Below are 19,081 nucleotides of genomic sequence, written 5' to 3'. Positions count from 1 at the left end.
AGTGAGGGGCTTAGCACCTGGGCCATCAGCTGCTGAATTTCTCAGCAGGCCTTAGCTGCCTTCTGGAGGGGCAGGGCTTGGGAGTTGCAGCCCGCCATGCCTGAGCCTCCCCCGCCCCGTGGGCTCCTGTGCGGCCGAGCCTCCCTGCTCCACGGCACCCAGTCCCATCGACCACCCAAGGGCTGAGGAGTGCGGGCACACAGCGAGGGACTGGCAGGCAGCTCCACCTGAGGCCCCCATGTGGGATCCACTGGGTGAAGCCAGCTGGGCTCCTGAGTCTGGTGGGGACTTGGAGAACCTTTATGTCTAGCTAAGGGATTGTAAATACACCAATTGGCATTCTGTATCTAGCTCAAGGTTTGTAAACACACTAATCAGCACCCTGTGTCTAGCTCAGGGTTTGTGAATGCACCAATTGACACTCTGTATCTAGCTACTCTGGTGGGGACTTGGAGAACCTTTGTGTCTATACTCTGTATCTAGCTAATCTAGTGGGGACTGTGGAGAACTTTTGTGTCTAGCTCAGGGATTGTAAACGCACCAATCAGCACCCTGTCAAAACGGACCAATCAGCGCTCTGTAAAATGGACCAATCGGCTCTCTGTAAAACGGACCAATCAGCAGGATGTGGGTGGGGCCAGATAAGAATAAAAGCAGGCTGCCTGAACTCCAGTGGCGACCCGGTCGGGTCCTCTTCTAGATTGTTTTTGTGACAAGTCTTGCTGCTGTTCACTCTTTGGGTCCACACTGCTTTTATGAGCTGTAACATTCACTGTGAAGGTCGACAGGTTCACTCCTGACGCCAGCAAGACCTTGAACCCACCAGCAGGAACGAACAACTCCAGATGTGCTGCCTTAAAAGCTGTAACACTCACCGTGAAGGTCTGCAGGTTCACTCCTGAGCTAGCAAGACCACCAACCCACCAGAAGGAAGAAACTCCGGACATGCCTCCTTTAAAAACTGCCTCACGGGGAGTGAGGGTCCATGGCTTCATTCTTGAAGTCCTGAGCTAGCAAGACCACCAACCCACCAGAAGGAAGAAACTCCGGACATGCCTCCTTTAAGAACATGCCTCACGGGGAGTGAGGGTCCATGGTTTCATTCTTGAAGTCAGTGAGACCAAGAACCCCACCAGTTCCGGACACGGTGGACCTGTGTCTGCTCACTGCAACTTCCATCTCCTGGGTTCAAGCAGTTCTCCTGCCTCAGCCTCTCAGGTAGCTGGGATTACAGGCGTCCACTACCCCGCTCGGCTAGTTTTTATATATATATATTTTTAGTAGAGATGGGGTTTCACCATGTTGGCCAGGCTGGTCTTGAACTCCTGACCTCAGATGATCCGCCTGCTTGGGCCTCCCAAAGTGCCGGGATTACAGGCGTGAGCCACTGCACCCAGCCTTTTTTTTTCTTTTTTTTGAGATGGAGTCTCACTCTGTCACCTTGGCTGGAGTGCAGTGGTGTGATCTCGGCTCACCGCAACCTCTGCCTCCTAGGTTCAAGCAATTCTCTGCCTCAGCCTCGCGAGAAGCTGGGATTACAAGCATCTGCAACGCGTGGCTACTTTTCATATTTTTAATAGAAATGGGTTTTCACCATGTTGGCCAAGCTGGTCTCGAACGCCTGACCTTGTGTTCCACGTGCCTCAGCCTTCCAAAGTGCTGGGATTACAGGTGTGAGCCACTGCGCCCGGCCAGGCAGACGTTGAGAAAAGGCATTTCAAAGAGAAAGACAAGGCCCATCCTGTTGCGTAGTGTTGGTGGGGAAGCCTGGAACAGGCTGTGGAAGATTTTGTATAGCAGATGGAGTGAGATTGAGGGCCCCACAGAAGGACACGTGGAACCAATAGTTGGTTTTTAAAGCAGAGGGGGTTGGGCGCGGTGGCTCAGGCCTGTAATCTCAGTACTTTGGGAGGCCGAGTGGGGCGGATCACCTGAGGTCAGGAGTTCCAGACCAGTCTGGCCAACATGGTGAAATTTAGCCTATAATCCCAGCTACTCGTGAGGCTGAGGCAGGAGAATTGCTTGAACCTGGGAGACGGAGGTTGCAGTGAGCTGAGATCATGCTGTTACACTCCAGCCTGAGTGACAATAGGGAAACTTCGTCTCAAAAACAAACGGGCCGGGCGTGGTGGCTCATGCCTGTAATCTCAGCACTTTGGGAGGCCGAGGCGGGCGGATCACGAGGTCAGGAGATCGAGACCATCCTGGCTAACATGGTGAAACCCTGTCTCTACTAAAAAAATACAAAAAATTAGCCGGGCATGGTGACACAGGTGCCTGTAGTCCCAGCTACTTGGGACGCTGAGGCAGGAGAATGGCCTGAACCTCGGAGGCAGAGCTTGCAGTGAGCCGAGATCGCGCCACTGCACTCCAGCCTGGGTGACGGTGTGAAACTCCGTCTCGAGGAAGAAAAAAAGAAAAAAACAAAACAAAAAACCTCCAAAAACCCCAAAATGAGCCAAGTATAGTGGCTAGTGCCTAGAGTCCCAGGTACTAGGGAGGCTGAGGTGGGAGGATTGCTTGAGCTGGGAGGTCAAGGCTGCAGTGAGCTGTGATCATGCCACTGCACTCTAGCGTGGGGAAATGTTTTTTCAGCACCTTTTATGTACCAGGCACTGTTCTAGGTGATGGGAATAGCATAGTGTAGGAGACAAGAGATAGTTAATAAATAACAAAGCAAATTTCTGGTAATGACATGAATTATAAGCAGGCAAATGTGATGGAGGCTGGTGGGGGTTGGAGTGGGAGCTACCTAGAAAGAAGTCTTCTCAGGATGGCAAGATGGTGTCAGTTACACAGAATCAGAGGACAGTTTCTCCAGCAGAATCAGCAACATGCGCAAAGGTTCGGATGTGGGAATGGGCTTTGCTGGAGAATAGAAAGAAGGCTAGTGTGGCTCAAAAATAGGAAGAGAGAAGGAAAGTGGTACTTGTGGTATGTGTTGAGGTCAGGGAGGTGGGTATGTGTCAGATTGGGTGGATTCTTGTAGGCCTCAGTGAGGAGATGGGATTTCATTCTCATCACATTTGGAAGCCACAGAGAGGTTTAAGGAGTGACAAGAACTGGTTTACATTTCAAAAGACCACTTTGGTTGCTGTGTGAAGGGACTGCAAGTGTGCCAAAAGGGAAGCAGAGAGCAAAGAAGGCTTTGTAGGAGGCTATTGTAAGAGACTAGGTGAGAGTGAATGGTAATTTGGACCCGAGCAGCAGTGGAGATGGAGAAAAATTAACGCTATTTGGTTAATGTATTTTGGAGGCAGAATGCCAGGACTTGAAGGATTGGATAGGAGGCAATAAGAGGAAAAATGGGCCAGGCAGGGTGGCTCACATCTGTAATCCCAGGACTTTGGGAGCCTGATGCCGGCGGATCACTTGAGGTCAGGAGTTTGAGACCAGCCTGGCCAACATGGTGAAGCCCCGTCTCTACTAAAAATACAAAAATTAGCCGGGCATGGTGGCAGGTGCCTGTACTTCCAGCTACTTGGGAGGCTGAGGCAGGAGAATCACTTGAACTTGGGAGGCGGAGGTTGCAGTGAGCCGAGATCACGCCATTGCACTGTAGCCTGGGTGACAGACTCCTCCAAAAAAAAAAAAAAAAAAAAAAAATCGATGACTTGGATTTGAATCTAACAATCACAAAAGTACACAAACATAGCGGTATTAGCGTGTTCACTACAGCGTTTGCATTAGCAAAAAGCTGGAGCAGCCTTTAAGTATTAATTCAGCAATAGAATTATTAAATCATGGCGCACCCATTTCATTCATACCACACAGTTTAAAAAACAGCATAAAGAAGGCCATGCGTGAAAAAAAGTCACACGCAGACCCCAATCTTGTAAAATATTCATTTATGTGCTTGTTCATAGACTAATATTAGGAAAGTATACACGCTGCTGGGGCAGGGCTTTGCGGGGAGGGGCAGTTTTTCTTCTTACTTTATGCCCTTCTATACTGTTTGAATTGGCTTTTGCAAGGCGCACATCTTGTATCATTTCTGAAGTTGCAAATGTAGTTAAAAATGTCTGTGATTTCAAGTTACCTAGATAGTTATTGATTCCTTCTCTTTCCCTGCCGCCGCCAAGTTGCGCAGAGGTGGAGACTTGGGTACGTTCAAGATTCAGCTTCACCCGTAACCCACCGCCATGGCCGAGGAAGGCATTGCTGCTGGAGGTGTAATGGACGTTAATACTGCTTTACAAGAGGTGCTGAAGACCGCCCTCATCCACCATGGCCTAGCACGTGGAATTCGCGAAGCTGCCAAAGCCTTAGACAAACGCCAAGCCCATCTTTGTGTGTTTGCATCCAACTGTGATGAGCCTACTATGTATGTCAAGCTGATGGAGGCCCTTTGTGCTGAACACCAAATCAACCTAATTAAGGTTGATGACAACAAGAAACTAGGAGAGTGGGTAGGGCTCTGTAAAATTGACAGAGAGGGGAAACCCCGTAAAGTGGTTGGTTGCAGTTGTGTAATAGTTAAGGACTATGGCGAGGAGTCTCAGGCCAAGGATGTCATCGAAGAGTACTTCAAATGCAAGAAACACACACACACACACACACGAGTTATTGATTCCTGGGCCGGGCGCGGTGGCTCATGCCTGTAATCCCAGCACTTTGGGAGGCCGAGGCGGGCGGTACACCTGAGTTCAGGAGTTCAAGACCAGCCTGGCCAACATGGTGAAACTCCATCTCTACAAAAGTACAAAAAAATTAGCCAGGCGTGGTGGCGCGCGACTGTAATCCCAGCTACTCGGGAGGCTGAGGCAGGGAAATCGCTTGAACCCGGGAGGTGGAGGTTGCGGTGAGCCGAGATCGCGCCACCGCACTCCAGCCTGGGCCACAGAGCAAGACTCCGTCTCAAAAAAAAAAAAAAAAAAGAGTTATTGATTCCTACAGCGAAGATGTCCCGAGACTCCGTCCGCTAAATAGAAATCGTTCGGACTTTGGCGCCTTTTGTCCGGACCACGTGTACCTTAAACATCACAGGACCGCCTCGGACACGCTCACAGGCAGCCTCACCCGCCATCACTCCGAGAACCGAGAACCCCGCTGCCTCGGCGCCCTGGCTGCTCTCTCCGCGCATGCTCCTTTTCAGCCTGAGCCCGAGAGTCCAGCCTGCCTTCACCCAGTGCGCAGGACCGCAGCCCCCTCCCCACGCCCCCTCCCCAGTAGGCGGCCGTCGCGGTGTGTTTGCGTCATCGCGCCACGCCACCACTGGAGCCCGGGGGGAAGATGGCGGCAGCCGTTCTGAGCGGGCCGTCTGCGGGCTCCGCGGCTGGGGTTCCTGGCGGGACCGGGGGTCTCTCGGCAGTAAGCTCGGGCCCGCGGCTCCGCCTGCTGCTGCTGGAGAGTGTTTCTGGTTTGCTGCAACCTCGAACGGGGTCTGCCGTTGCTCCGGTGCATCCCCCAAACCGCTCCGCCCCACATTTGCCCGGGCTCATGTGCCTATTGCGGCTGCATGGGTCGGTGGGCGGGGCCCAGGTGAGTCCGTGGCCCGCGTGCCCGCGGCCCTGTGGGGAGGTTGGCGCGGCACCTGTGCGCTGGGATTACGGTGCAGTGCAAGTGCGATAGGGAGGTTGAGGGAAGGAGAGCTGCAGGCAGAAAGGGGATGCAGGTATCAGTCCGGACGGGATGCACGTATTTCTCCTTTATCGGCCAAGAGTTTCTCCAGGGGAAAAATGGGCCTTATTTTTCTGTTGTTAGGCTATTGGTCGGCACACAGGAATCGATTAGGTTTCAGGCCCGGTCACTGACTAGTTGTATAATCTAAAAGCCTCTTTTTCCTCTGCCAATATCTGTTTCGGGGATTGTTTCGACTGACTTAATGACGCATTCAACAATAAACATTTACCGAGCTCTTATTGAGGGTCAGATACTGTACTAGGCGCCCCGGTTACAGACGTGGTGGCGATACACAAAATGCTGTGAAACAAGATGAGAATTGAGTATCAGGGGTCTCTAACCTTATCTGAAGACTGGCAGAGATTTTCCAAAGAAACCGGCGTTTAAGCTGAGACCCTAAGGATGAATAGGGGTTGGGTAGGGAAAAAAGATGGGAGGGGCTGTGTCAGTCAGAGGAGAGCTCATGTGGGAAGGCCCTGTGGTGGGAAGGCCCTGTGGTGGGAAGGCCCTGTGGTAGGAAGGAACGGGAAAGAAGGGCATCGTTCCTGGGGCTCAGATGTGGAGGGGAAGAGAGTGGGTACGTATGAGACTGGTGAGATGGGTAGGCAGTGGTCGGGTCATGCAGAGCTTTTTAGGCCGGGTTAGGAGCCTTTGGACTTCTATAAGAATGGAATCTAATAACCATTCAGTTCTGCAAGCTAGACACTCAAGTAATTCTAAACTCTTCTTCATACACCTCCATAAGCAATCTATCAAGTCCTGTTGATTTTATCCTTTGAGTAGTTTTCAGCTCTGTCCACTCTTTTTCCATCTTTCTCATTGCCCCCATTCTAGCTTGAACCCCCACCATCTTGTCCAGGTGAAGGCACTGATTCTAAGAAGGCATATTTCTAGCCCGTAATAGCTGCTCCTTTAACAATCTCCTATCCTCCCTTCTCTCCCACTAAACCTCCCGCAAATTCTACCCATCCTTCAAGACCCATATACACGAGATCTTCTGTGTCCACCCTTCATTCCTGGGACCTTCCCAGCTCTATGCTACCTTCCAGGAAGATGGTTGTCACAATCTGCTGAGTGGTTCAATAACTTTAGCCTCAGATTTATCACATATAACCCTATCTGTTTGTCTTTAACATTACTCTGCATAATTGAGGGTGACAAAACTGTATCTCTGCTATCTCAGCCCAGTATCAGAGGCTGGAGCTGATTATGTATTTTCTCTTCTCTCTAAATTCCCCTCTTCTAATTTATGTGGTTTTCATCAGTCAGTTATATTACAGTGGGTTTTTTTTCCTGTTTTCTTTATCTCACAATAGTCCCAGAATTATTATTATTATTTTTGAGACAAGGTCTTACTCTGTCACCCAGGTTGGAGTGCAGTGGCATGATCTTGGCTCACTGCAACCTCCATTTCCCAGCCTCAAGGGATCCTCCCACCTCAGCCTCCAGAGTAGCTGGGACCACAGGCATGTGCCACCATGCCCGGCTAATTTGTATTTTTGGTAGAGACGAGGTTTTGCCATGTTGCCCAGGCTGGTCTCAAACTCCTGAGCTCAGGCGATTCACTTGCCTTGGCTTCCCAAAGTGCTGGGATTACAGGCACGGGCCACCATGCCTAGCCCCCCAGAAATTTTTTTTTATAAGTATTTGTGAAATATTACCTATCCTGCCTATAAATGTGTGATTTCTTTCATCTGTTTCAGGACTTCCTCTCCTCCCTCAAAGTCAACTACATGAACTTAATGTCTTGCTTATTTTTCTTAATGTCTGAAGTCTAGTAGAATTTTGAGTAAAGAAGCTAAAAGTGATGTGGGAAACTAGGGCCACCCTTTAATATTACCTGTGCTACATTTTTAGATACATCCTGCCTTGAATTTTTTTTCTACTTGTGTCCTTTGATTTGGATCCTCAATACATGGGATTATGTGGTGGGTTTCCTTTCCTTCCCCAAAGGTTTCATTCAAATAACATTTATTGAGTATCTGTTATAACAATAGATTGTTATAACAATCTCAAACATTTATTGTTTGAGTGTAACAATACTCAAACATTTATTGAGTATCTGTTATAACAAATCAAACATTTATTGAGTATCTGTTATATTTAGGTACTGTTCCTCGTCCCTAGGTAGATAAATAAGACATGGTCCTTTCCCTCAGAGAATTTCTAGTCTAGTTAAGATGAGAAATGAAAGTCAGCAATAGACCTGGAGCTTGCGAGCAAGGGGGATCCACTGTTTGATCATCCACCTACCAACATGGCTTTTCCGCAGGTACTGCAAGCTCAGTAGTTTCAAAATGGAATGATCCTAGCACAGTGCTCCATATCTAGCTTGGAGTATATTATAGCAACAATCTTCTAATGAGTCTCCTTGCCTTCAGTCTTGCTCTGTTTAATCCGTTCCCCACACAGTAGCTGGAGTGAGCTTTCTAAAGTAAAATTCTGGTCCTGTTTGCAGCTTTTAAAAATCCTTCAGCCTCTGGGTATTCTTTCCTCAGAGCCTTTGTACTTACTGTTCTCCTCTTGGAATCCCTCCCTGTGCAGCGCCCCCACCCCCCCAACTCTCATCCTCCTTCCCAGTCTTCTCAATTCTTTGCTTATTTGTCACTGCCTTTGGGATATATTTCTTGGCCACCTATGATTGACTGCTCTTTATCCTACTGTCTATTTATTTCACGTATACTTACAACCTCTCTCCCCTACACTCAACAAGTCTTTGATTTGTTTTTGTATGTAATTAATAAAACTTATGTAAAATTTCAGACATAAATAATATTTTCACCACCCCACCCTATGCTGCCCCATCACTCAAATTTAACAGTGAACGTTTGCCAATGTTATTTCATTCCTCCCATAGCTTGGCTTTTTTTTTTTTTTAAGTGGAACTTTGCTTTTTCTTTCTTTTTTCTTTTCTTTTTCTTTTTTTTTTTTGAGATAGGGTCTTACTCTAACTTTGGCTAGAGTGCAGTGGCCAGATTATGGCTCACTGCGGCCTTGGCCTCAACCTCCCAGGCTCAAGTAATCCTTCCACCTCAGCCTCCCGAGGAGCTGGGACTACAGGTGTGCCACCACCCCTGGCTAATTAAAAAAAATTTTTTGTAGACATGGGGGCTCTCTATGTTGTCCAGGCTGGTCTTGAACTCCTGGACTCAAGTGATCCTCCCACCTTGGCCCCCCCAAATCCTGGGATTATAGAGGTGAACCACCGTGCTCAGCTTGGTGGACCATTTTAAAGCAAATCCCAAATGTCATTTATCTTGTATATTCTTTTGAAGGGCAGAGACAGTGTCTTGTTCTGTCTTCTACGTACACCTCAGCCTCCTGGGTAACTGAGATTACAGGAGCCTGCCACCATACCCAGCTAATTTTGTATTTTTAGTAGAGACGGAGTTTGACCATGTTGGTCAAACTGGTCTCGAACTTCTGACCTCAAGTGATCCTCCCCCTTCGACCTCCCAAAGTGCTGAGAATACAGGTGTGAGCCACCACATCCGGCCACTTTTTGTCATGTTTTAGAGTGTACTCCTACTTAAATAAAAAAATCTTCCTGCCTCAGCCCAAAATGTTGGGATTACAGGGATGAGCCACCGCACCTGGCCTCTCTTTTTGTTGGATCATTTTCATCAACATACAGCTCAAAACTTCACCCTCGGCCAGGTGTGGTGGCTCACGCCTGTAATCCCAGCACTTTGGGAGGCCAAGGCAGGTGGATCACAAGGTCAGGAGTTCAAGACCAGCCTGGCCAAGATGGTGAAACTCTGTCTGTATTAAAAATACAAAAATTAGCCGGGCGCGGTGGCAGACATCTGTAATCCTGTAATCCCAGCTACTCAGGAGGCTGAGGCAGGAGAATTGCTTGAACTCAGGGGGCAGAGGTTGCAGTGAGCCGAGATCGCGCCTCTGCAGTCTAGCCTGGGCAACAGAGTGAAACTCTGTCTCAAAAAAAAAAAAAAAAAAAATCACCCTCTAGGGCTGGGTGAAGTGACTCACATCTGTAATCCCAGCACTTTGGGAGGCTGAGATGAGTAGATCATTTGAGGCCAGGAGTTCGAGACCAGCCTGACCAACATGGCGAAACCTCATCTCTACTAAAGATACAAAAATTAGCTGGGCGTGGTGGCACAAGCCTGTAATCCCAGCTACTCAGGAGGCTGAGGCAGGAGAATTGCTTGAGCCTGGGAGGCAGACGTTGCAGTGAGCCCAGATTGCACCTGTGAACTCTGGCCTGGGCAACAGAGGGAGACTTTGTCTCAAAAAACAAACAAATCACCCTCTAGCTACTGCCCTATTTGCCATTTGTGCACTTCCTTTTATGGCAGAAACTCCTTAAAAGTGTTACCTGTACTTTTTGTCTCTCATTCTTCTTTTAGCATTACTTTGAAATAACTGAAAATTTACAGAAAAGTTGGAACAATATTTGAGAGAATTTCAATATATACCCTTCTCCTAGAGTCTCCTTTTTTTTTTTTTAATTTTTTTTTTTTGAGACGAAGTCTCACTTTGTCCCCCAAGCTGGAGTGCAGTGGCGCGATTTTGGCTCACTGCAAGCTCTGTCTCCTGGGTTCACGTCATTCTCCTGCCTCAGCCTCCCAAAGTAGCTGGGACTACAGGCGCCCGCCACTACATCCGGCTATTTTTTTGTATTTTTAGTGGAGACGGGGTTTCACTGTGTTATCCAGGACGGTCTCGATCTCCTGACCCTGTGATCCGCCCACTTTGGCCTCCCAAAGTGCTGGGATTATAGGCGTGAGCCACTGCGCCCGGCCTTTTTTTTTTGAGAAGGAGTCTCAGCTTACTGCAACTTCTGCCTGCCGGATTCAAATGATTCTCCTGCCTCATCCTCCCAAGTAGCTGGAATTACAGGCCAGCGCCATACACCTGGCTAATTTTTATATTTTTAGCAGAGACGGGATTTTGCCTTTTGGCCAGGCTGGTCTTGAACTCTTGACCTCAAGTGATCCACCTGCCTTGGCCTCTCAAAGTGCTGGGATTACAGACCTGAGCCACCGCACCTGGCCGGATTCTCCAGTTTTTAAATGCATATTTATGTTATTCTGATAATGACAGATCTCCTAAACTATCATTCTGAGAATAACATAAATGCACATTTGAAAATTGGAGAATTCTAGGTGAAGAGGATACAGGAATTCTTTCAGATATTTTTTCTGGGTCCATTTAGGAGTAAGTTGCAGATATGATGTCCTTTTACTTTAACATATTTTAGTGTGTTTTTCCTTAAAAACAAGGACATTCTCTTACATAACCATACTCTATCATCATGATCAAAGAATTAATATTGGTACAGTAAATTATTTAACCTACAGATCTTTTTTAAGTTTTGCCATCAGTTCTCCTAAAGGCATCCATTATAACAACAACAACAACAAAATTTCTAGTCCAGGATTTAATGCAGGATCACACGTTGCATTTAGTTGTTTTTTGTTGTTGTTGTTTTGCTTTTTTTTTTTTTTTGAGACAGAGTCTCACTCTGTCACCTAGGCTGGAGTGCAGTGGCATGATCTTGGCTCACTGGAACCTCCGCCCACTGGGTTTAAGCAATTCTCCTGCCTCAGCCTCCCAAGTAGCTGGGATTACAAGCGCCTGCTACCACGCCTGGCTAATTTTTTTTTTTTTTTTTTTAATAGAGATGGGGTTTTGCCATGCTGGCCAGGCTGGCCTCGAACTCCTGACCTCAGATGATCCACCCGCCTTGTCCTCCCGAAGTGCTGGCGTGAGCCACTGTGCCCAGCTTGCTTGTAGTTTTTTTTCTTTTGAGACAGAGTCTCGCTCTGTCGCCCAGGCTGGAGTGCAGTGGTGCAATCTTGGCTCACTGCAAGCTCCGCCTCCCGGGTTCATGCCATTCTCCTGCCTCAGCCTTTGGAGTAGCTGGGATTACAGGTGCCCCCCACCACGCCCGGCTAATTTTTTGTATTTTTAGTAGAGATGGGGTTTCACTGTGTTAGCCAGGATGGTCTTGATCTCCTGACCTCGTGATCCTCCCGCCTCTGCCTCCCAAAGTGCTGGAATTACAGGCGTGAGCCAGCGCGCCTGGCCTGCTTTTAGTTATAATGTCTCTTTAGTCTTCTTTAATCTGAAATAGTTCTTCAGCCTTTGTCTTATGATCTTGATATTTTTAAAGAGTACAGGATAGTTATTTTGTAGGATGCCCCTCAGATTAGAATGTAATCATGAGGAAACAGCAGACAAATTAAACTGGAGATTTGTGTGTTTTCAGCAAGAATACTGCAGAAGTTGTCCAGGTGCAGTGGCTCATGCCTGTTATCTCAGCATGAGATTCAGAGGCTTAGTGGGAGGCCGAAGTGGGAGGATCACTGAGCGCAGGAGTTCAAGACTAGCTTGGGCAACATGGCAAGACCCCATCTCTACAAAAAAAAAAAAAAAACCCTGCAGAAATGATGTGTCATTCTTGGTGCATCATATCAGGAGCACGTATTCTAGGTTAAGCAGGTCTCTGCCAGGTTTCTTCACTGTTCTAAAGGTATGATTTTTTTTTTTCATTTGTAATTAAGTGTCTTGGGGTGAGATAATGTGAATGTCTTAGGTCTTGTCAACCTTTCACCCACTCATTTTAACATGTATTAAAGGTTCTTCCCTGAATGAATTATTACCATGATGGTTGTTCCATTGAACTCATTACATTCAGGCTTTACACTAAATGCTGCCGAAACAACCCTTTGCTGGGTGTAATGGTAACTCTTGAAGATTACTGGTGTCCATCAAGACATTAAGTTCAAAGGTCAATTTGGGTCATCATATTTGACTTATCGGTACCATTTGATACAGTTAATTATACCCTCCTATTTAAAAAACTGTCTTCACTTGACTTCTGGGATATCTCTCACCTTTTTGTTTTTGTTTGTTTGTTTGTTTCATTGAGACAGGGTCTCGCTGTGTTGCCCAGGCTGGAGTGCGGTGGCGTGATCATGGCTCACTGCAGCCTTGGTCTTCCAGGCTGAGGCAGTCCTCCCTCCTCAGCCTTCTGGGTAGCTGGGACCACAGGTGTGTGCCCCCACACCCAGCTAATTTGTTTGATTTTTAGTAGAAACAAGGTCTCCCTATGTTGCTCAGGCTGGTCTTGAACTCTTGAACTCAAGCAGTCTTCCCACTTTAGCCTCCTAAAGTGCTGGGATTATAGGCGTGAGTCACCCTCCCAGCCCCTCTCCTCTCCTCTCGATTCTCCTGTTACCACACTGATTACTCCTTTCCAGTAAAGATTTGATCCCTCCTCACCTCTGTGACCTCTGAAGGTTTGAGTGCCTACAACCCAGGCCTTGCACTGTTTCTCTTCTCTCTTTACTCTTATTCCCTTGGTGAACGGATCCAGTCTCAAGGGCAACAACCCCTGAGTTTACATCTCCAGTCAGAAGTTCTCTTCACACTTGTCTACCCGGTGCCTATTTGGCATCTCCATTTTCATGTTAAATACACATCACAGATTGAACAGATCTGAAACTGAATTCCTGATTGTCACCCCAAAACCTGCTCCTCCTGCATTAGTTCCCTTCTCGGTGAATGGCAGCTTCATCTTTCTAGTTGTTCAGCAAAAAACCTTGGCGTTATCTTGCACCCTTCTTTTTATTTTCCACCCATTTGCAGTTTGGTGGCACATCCCGTTGGCTCTACCTTCACAGTACTTCCTGATTTTGACTGCTTCGTATCTCCACAGTTACCACATTCTTCAAGCTGCATCATCATTTGTCCGGAATATTACAGTAACCTTCTACCTCATCTGTTTGCTTCTGCCTTTTCAACAAGACAACACAAATGCTGTTGATTTAAAAAAAAAAAAAAAAACAAAAAGCAAACCAGAAGTCAGATATTGTCACTCCTCTGCGCAATTTCTGTCTCCCCCTTGTGGCTTTTATCTTATTCAGGGTGAAAGTCAGTAATCACCTATATGGCTCTGCACATTCTGGCCCCACTCCCTTAACCTTCATCACTGGTTACTCCTCTCCACCTTGCTCACTTTTCTCCATCAGCAATTTGCCTCCTTGTTGTTCTTCGGAAATACGAAGTATGCTCTCATCTCACAGTCTTCGCTCTTTTTATTTTTCTTTTTTGAGACTGGATCTTGCTTTGCCGTTCAGGCTGGAGTGTAGTGGTGGCGATCATGGCTCACTGCAGTCTTGACTTCCCAGGGTCAAGCAACCCTCCCACCTTAGCCTCCCAAGTAGCTGTGACCACAGGTGCCCTCCACCATGTCCGGCTAGTTTTTAAAAATTCTTTGTGGAGATGGGGTCTCCCTCGGTTGCACAGGCTGATCTTGACCTCCTGGGCTCAAGCGGTCCTCCTGCCTTGGCCTCCCGATGTTGGGATTACAGTCATGAGCCCCTTGCCCAGCCTTTGTTGTTTTTTTTTCTTTTCCTGGAACACTCTTTTTTTATGGTTATCAGTATGCCTTTTTATAAAAACAGCTTCACTGGGCGGGTCAGGGTGGTTCACTCCTGTAATCCCAGCACTTTCGGAGGCCAAGGCGGGCAGATCACCTGAGGTCAGGAGTTGGAGACCAGCCTGACCAATATGGCGAAACCACACCACCACGTCTGGCTCATTTTTGTATTTTTAGTAGATTTTTAGATTTTTAGTTTCACCACATTGGCCAGGCTGTTCTCAAACTCCTAACCTCAAGTGATCCACTCACCTTGGCCTCCCCAAGTGCTGGGATTACAGGCGTGAATCATTGCCCCGGCCAGATTTTTTTTTTTTTTTTTTTTTTTTTAAGAGAGAGGGTCTCACTCTTTTGCCCAGGCTGGAGTGTGGTAGTGTGTTCATAGCTCGCTGCAGCGTTGAACAACTGGATTCAAGCCATCCTTCTGCCTCAGCCTCCCGAGTAGCTGGGACTGCAGGTGCATGCCATTGTACCTGGCTAATTTAAAAAAATTTTTTGTAGAGATGGGGTCTCTCTGTGTTGCCCAGGCTGGTCTGGAACTCCTGGCCTCAAGTGATTCGCCTGCCTTGGTTTCCCAGAATTTTGGGATTACGGCCACCATGCCTGGCCAAAACAGCTTTATTGAGATATAATTCACAAACCTTACAATTTTAGCCATTTTATTTATTTATTTATTTATTTATTTATTTATTTATTTATTTATTTATTTATTTTTTCGCGATGGAGTCTTATCCTGTTGCCCAGGCCGGAGTGCAGTGGTGTGATCTTGGCTCACTGCAACCTCTGCCTCCCAGGTTCAAGCGATTCTCCTGCCTCAGCCTCCCTAGTAGTTGGGATTACAGGTACTCGCCACCATTTCCGGCTAATTTTTGTATTTTTTAGTAGAGACGGGTTTTCATCATGTTGGCCAGGCTGGTCTCAAACTCCTGACCTCCTGATCCACCCGCCTCGGCTGCCCAAAGTGCTGGGATTACAAGCGTAAGTCACGGTGCCTGGCCTTTTATTTTTTTCGAAATGGAGTCTTGCATTGTCCCCCAGGCTGGAGTACGGTGGCGCTATCTTGGCAAACTGCAATTTCTACATCCTAGGTTCAAGCGATTCTCCCAGGTTCAAGCGATTCTCCTGCCTTAGCCTCCCGAGTAGCTGGGATTACAGGCGCCCACCACCACACCTGGCTAATTTTTGTATTTTTAGCAGAGCCGGGGTTTCACCATGTTGGCCAGGCTGGTCTTGAACTGCTGACCTCATGATCCACCCGCCTCGGCCCCCCCAAAGTGCTGGCATTACAGGCGTAAGCCACCGCACCCGGCCCATTTTATTTTAATTTTATTTTATTTTATTTTTTTGAGGTGGAGTCTCATTCTGTCACCAGGCTGGAGTGCAGTGGCATGATCTTGGCTCACTGCAACCTCTGCCTCCCATTCTGAAGCAGTTCTCCTGCCTCAGCCTTTGGAGTAGCTGGGATTACAGGCGCCTGCCACCACGCCTGGCTGATTTTTTTTTTTTTTTTTTGTATTTTTGGTAGAGATGGTGTTTCACCATGTTGGCCAGGCTGGTCTCAAACCCCTGACCTCAGGTGGTCTGCCCACCTTGGCCTCCCAAAGTACTGGGATTATAGGCATGAGCCACTGCGCCCAGCCACAGTTCACTCACTTAGAGTATACAATTCCGTGGATTTAGTATATTTGCAGAGTTGTGCAGTCATTGCCGTGTTCAGTTTTGGAACATTTTCATCACTCCATAAAGGAATTCTGTACCCACTTACAGATATTCCCATTGCCCACCAAGCCCTCCCTGGCTGCTTCCAGCTTTAGGCAAACACTAATCTACTTTTTTTCTTTAGAGATTTGCCTATTCTGGCCATTTGATAGAAATGAATTGTATAATATGTAGCCTTTGGGTTTGGCTTCTTTCACTTAGCAGTCAGTTTTCAAGGTTCATCCATGTATCAAGACTTTATTACTCTTTTCTGTTTTGCTGTGTTGGGTCTTGCTGTGTTGCCTAGGCTGGATTCAAACTCTTAGGATTAGTCAAGTGATTCTTATGCCTCAGCCTCCCAAGTAGCTGGGACTACAGGCAGGTGCCATTGTGCCCGGCTAAAACTTCATTCGTATTTATGGCCTTTTATCCAGTAGTCCCCTCTTACCTGTGCTTTCCCTTTCCGTGGTTTTACTTACCTGTGGTCGACCGTGGTCTGAAAATATTAGGTGGAAAATTCCAGAAATAAGTAATTCATAAGTTTTAAATTACATGCCATTCTGAGCAGCATGATGGACTCTCGAGCAGTTCTGCTTCATCCTACCTGGGACGTGAATCGGACATAAATCATCCTTTTGTCCAGTGTATCCATGTTGCACACGCTCCCTGCCTAAGGGTCACTTAGTAACCATCTCGGTGATCAGATCCACTGTGGCGGTATTGCAGTGCTCGTGTTCACGTCACCTTTGTTTTACTTCATAATGGCCCAAAGCGTAAGAGTAGAGATGCTGGCATATTATTATAGTTGCTGTACTGTATTATTAGTGGTTTTGTTTTTTTGTGTGTGTGTGTGTGTCAAATGATCCTTTATTTAAATATTTTCCTTTGTGCTTAACTGGCTGGGCATTCCACAGCACCACTGTTGATACCATCTATGATGTCATGAGGGTGGTGGCCATCAACATTACAGCCCACAGACTGGGCAGTCCCCAAGATCTCTTTAATGGTTCCAGAGAGTTCTCTGGCTAAGGATCGGTGCCGCATCTGTCGAGCAATGTTGACGATCTCATCAAAAGTGATATTCCCACTGTGTTTAATGTTTTTCTGTTTCTTTCTGTCTCTTGGTGGTTCCTTGAGGGCTTTGATGATCAAGGCAGAGGCAGAAGGCACCACCTCAGTCTGGGCCTGTCTGTTCTGAATGGTCAGTTTCACTGTAATCCTCAGGCCCTTCCAGTCACCCGTTGCCTTGGCAATGTCATCACCAACCTTTTTTGGAGACAGACCCAGGGGGCCGATCTTGGGGGCCAGGGCAGAAGTGGCACCGACTTCACCTCTGGTGCACCTCAGGTATACGACTTTGATCTCGTTGGGGTCGAACTTCGGCGGCATGGTGGAGGCGGCTGGTGTCGGATGAACCTGGATTCGGGACGACCGAAGAAAGTTGCACCTTGGCCTCCTCCGAGCCGAAAGCCGAGAGCTGTTAGTGGTTGTTAATCTCTTACTGTGCCTAACTGATAAAATCTTTCATAGGCTTGTATGTATAGGAAAAAAAAATAGTTTATGTAGGGTTTGGTAGTATCCGAAGTTTCTGAGGTTTCAGGTACCTGCCTGGGGTTTTGGAAGCACCCCCTGCAGATAAGGGGGCGCTGCTGCACTACATTTGATCTGTTCACCAATGGGTGGACGTTTGGGTTGTTTTCCCTTTTTGGTTATTATGAATGATGCTGCTGTGAACGTCCATGTACAAGTTATGGTGGGGATGTAGGTTTTCATTTCTCTTGGGTATATACGTAGGATGGAATAGCTGGGTCATGTGTTCACTCTGTGTATAACTTTTTGAGGAGCTGCCAGATTGCTTTCCAAAGTGGCTGTGCCATTTTATATTTGTGATAAATGTATGAGAGTACCAATATATCTTATTCTCACTTTCCTTTAGGTCTCTGCTAAATGGCTTTATTTTTTTTGAGATGGAGTTTTGCTCTTGTTGCCCAGGCTGGAGTGCAATGGTGTGATCTCAGCTCACTGCAACCTCTGCCTCCCGGGTTCAAGCGAGTCTCCTGCCTCAGCTTCCCGAGTAGCTGGGATGACAGGCGCGTGTCACCGTAACTAGCTAATTTTTGTATTTTTAGTAGAGACAGGGTTTCACCATGTTGGCCAGGCTGGTCTCGAACTCCTGACCTCAGGTGACCCACCTGCCTTGGCATCCCAAAGTGCTGGGATTACAGGTGTGAGCCACCGTGCCCAGCCATGTCAAGTAAATATTTATTGAACAAATGAATAAACATTTCCCTCCACAAAAGGGAGAGACCTTATTAATTTTATTCAGCTCTGTATTCCTTCACCTAACCTCATGCATAGTGTGTATGTTGGAAGAAGGAGTGATGCATGCCGTTAGGGAGATGAGGGTGCCGTGAGAGGAGGCTGGTCATTGGGGGCATGGAGAGGTTACCTGGGGGGCTGATGAGGAAACATCTTTCGTGGGCTTCCAGAATGTGAGAGAAGGGGAGAACTGGAAGGAGGATTCTGGTTGACCCAGTCTATGTTGGCATTTTTACAGCTGTAAGGAAGCCAGGAATAGGAGGAGGAGGATTTGTTTGAGGGTGAAGGAAGGATAAGGGATGAGTTCAGTGTCCATTCAGCAAGCATTTATGGATGTCTTCTATTAGGTGCTGTCCAGACATACAGAGGTGAAGCAAACCCATCTTTGAAGTCTGGTAGTGGGATTAGTTGGGGTGTCCTCTGTTTGGCACTACTTGGGTGGGGCATGGGGGGAAGGATCAGGCAAAATATAACTCGAGGAAAGGCCGAGAAACAGCCTTTCCCACAGGAAAAAAGGGGAAAAGCTCAAGGCTTCTAGTGGGATGGCCTTTTGGCCTCAGAGGAGGTGCGACTTCAGAAAGGCTTCATAGGTGCTGGGACGAAGAAGGGCTTGAAGAATCTTCTGCATTTTTAACATCCCGTTTCTGACTTGCTTCCCTGTTTTCTTTCCTCCAGAACCTTTCAGCTCTTGGGGCATTGGTGAGTCTCAGTAATGCACGTCTCAGTTCCATCAAAACTCGGTAAGTCTTTGGCCCTTTTTTTTCTCCAGGGGCATGTTCCCTTAGGAAGTGGGCATATGTACATCTTTCCTTTCATTGTCACCGTCCCCAGGATTCAAGACCTCTCTCTATTCCCAAGAGTGTGGAGAGTTACATTTCTTTTGTGAGCTCACTTGATTTGAACCCTACCTTTTCTAGCTCCCAGATGTCCTATTCCCCCCTGGGATTACCTCTGCTCCCTTCTTTCTTTGCTTCTTCCACCTCATTCCAAGTATTTCAGGAGTTGGAAACCACAGTGGATCTGGGAGTGAAG

At 47.4% G+C, this 19,081-nt stretch overlaps 3 protein-coding genes across 4 annotated transcripts in view; 2 read left to right on the top strand and 1 right to left on the bottom strand.

Moving 5' to 3' along the window:
* Nucleotides 1–4,101: 4,101 nt before the first annotated feature.
* Nucleotides 4,102–4,538, top strand: LOC116458358 (small ribosomal subunit protein eS12-like; the record flags this gene model as incomplete). Its single annotated transcript, XM_032753869.2, has 1 exon — nucleotides 4,102–4,538. A coding segment is annotated over exon 1 (396 nt), but the record flags the coding sequence as incomplete, so codon positions are not given.
* Nucleotides 4,539–5,194: 656 nt separating this feature from the next.
* PELP1 (proline, glutamate and leucine rich protein 1) overlaps nucleotides 5,195–19,081 on the top strand; it is a 34,094-nt gene continuing 20,207 nt past the window's right edge. Inside the window, exons 1-2 of one of the 2 annotated variants that reach the window (XM_032139532.2) lie at nucleotides 5,195–5,481; nucleotides 18,725–18,789. In XM_032139532.2, coding sequence (XP_031995423.1) covers nucleotides 5,233–5,481; nucleotides 18,725–18,789 — 314 coding nt within the window. In that variant the 5' untranslated portion in view covers nucleotides 5,195–5,232. Of the gene's footprint in view, nucleotides 5,482–16,942; nucleotides 17,078–18,724; nucleotides 18,790–19,081 lie in introns of those variants that run through there. The other variant, XM_058431091.1, reaches the window with a different exon arrangement.
* Nucleotides 16,601–17,196, bottom strand: LOC116459228 (large ribosomal subunit protein uL11-like). The gene has a single exon (XM_032753923.2). It carries the CDS (start codon nucleotides 17,117–17,119, stop codon nucleotides 16,622–16,624), a length of 498 nt encoding a protein of 165 aa, XP_032609814.1. The 5' UTR covers nucleotides 17,120–17,196; the 3' UTR covers nucleotides 16,601–16,621.

This window comes from Hylobates moloch, unplaced genomic scaffold, assembly GCF_009828535.3.
Source record: "Hylobates moloch isolate HMO894 unplaced genomic scaffold, HMol_V3 SCAFFOLD_19, whole genome shotgun sequence".
Taxonomy (NCBI): domain Eukaryota; kingdom Metazoa; phylum Chordata; class Mammalia; order Primates; family Hylobatidae; genus Hylobates; species Hylobates moloch.
The sequence above is the reverse complement of the archived record's forward strand: the minus strand, read 5'-3'. Positions and strand labels throughout refer to the sequence as shown.

What these genes read in the sequence shown, in the direction of transcription:
- LOC116459228 (XM_032753923.2), bottom strand. Translation starts at nt 17,119, where the DNA reads ATGCCGCCGAAGTTCGACCCCAACGAGATCAAAGTCGTATACCTGAGG.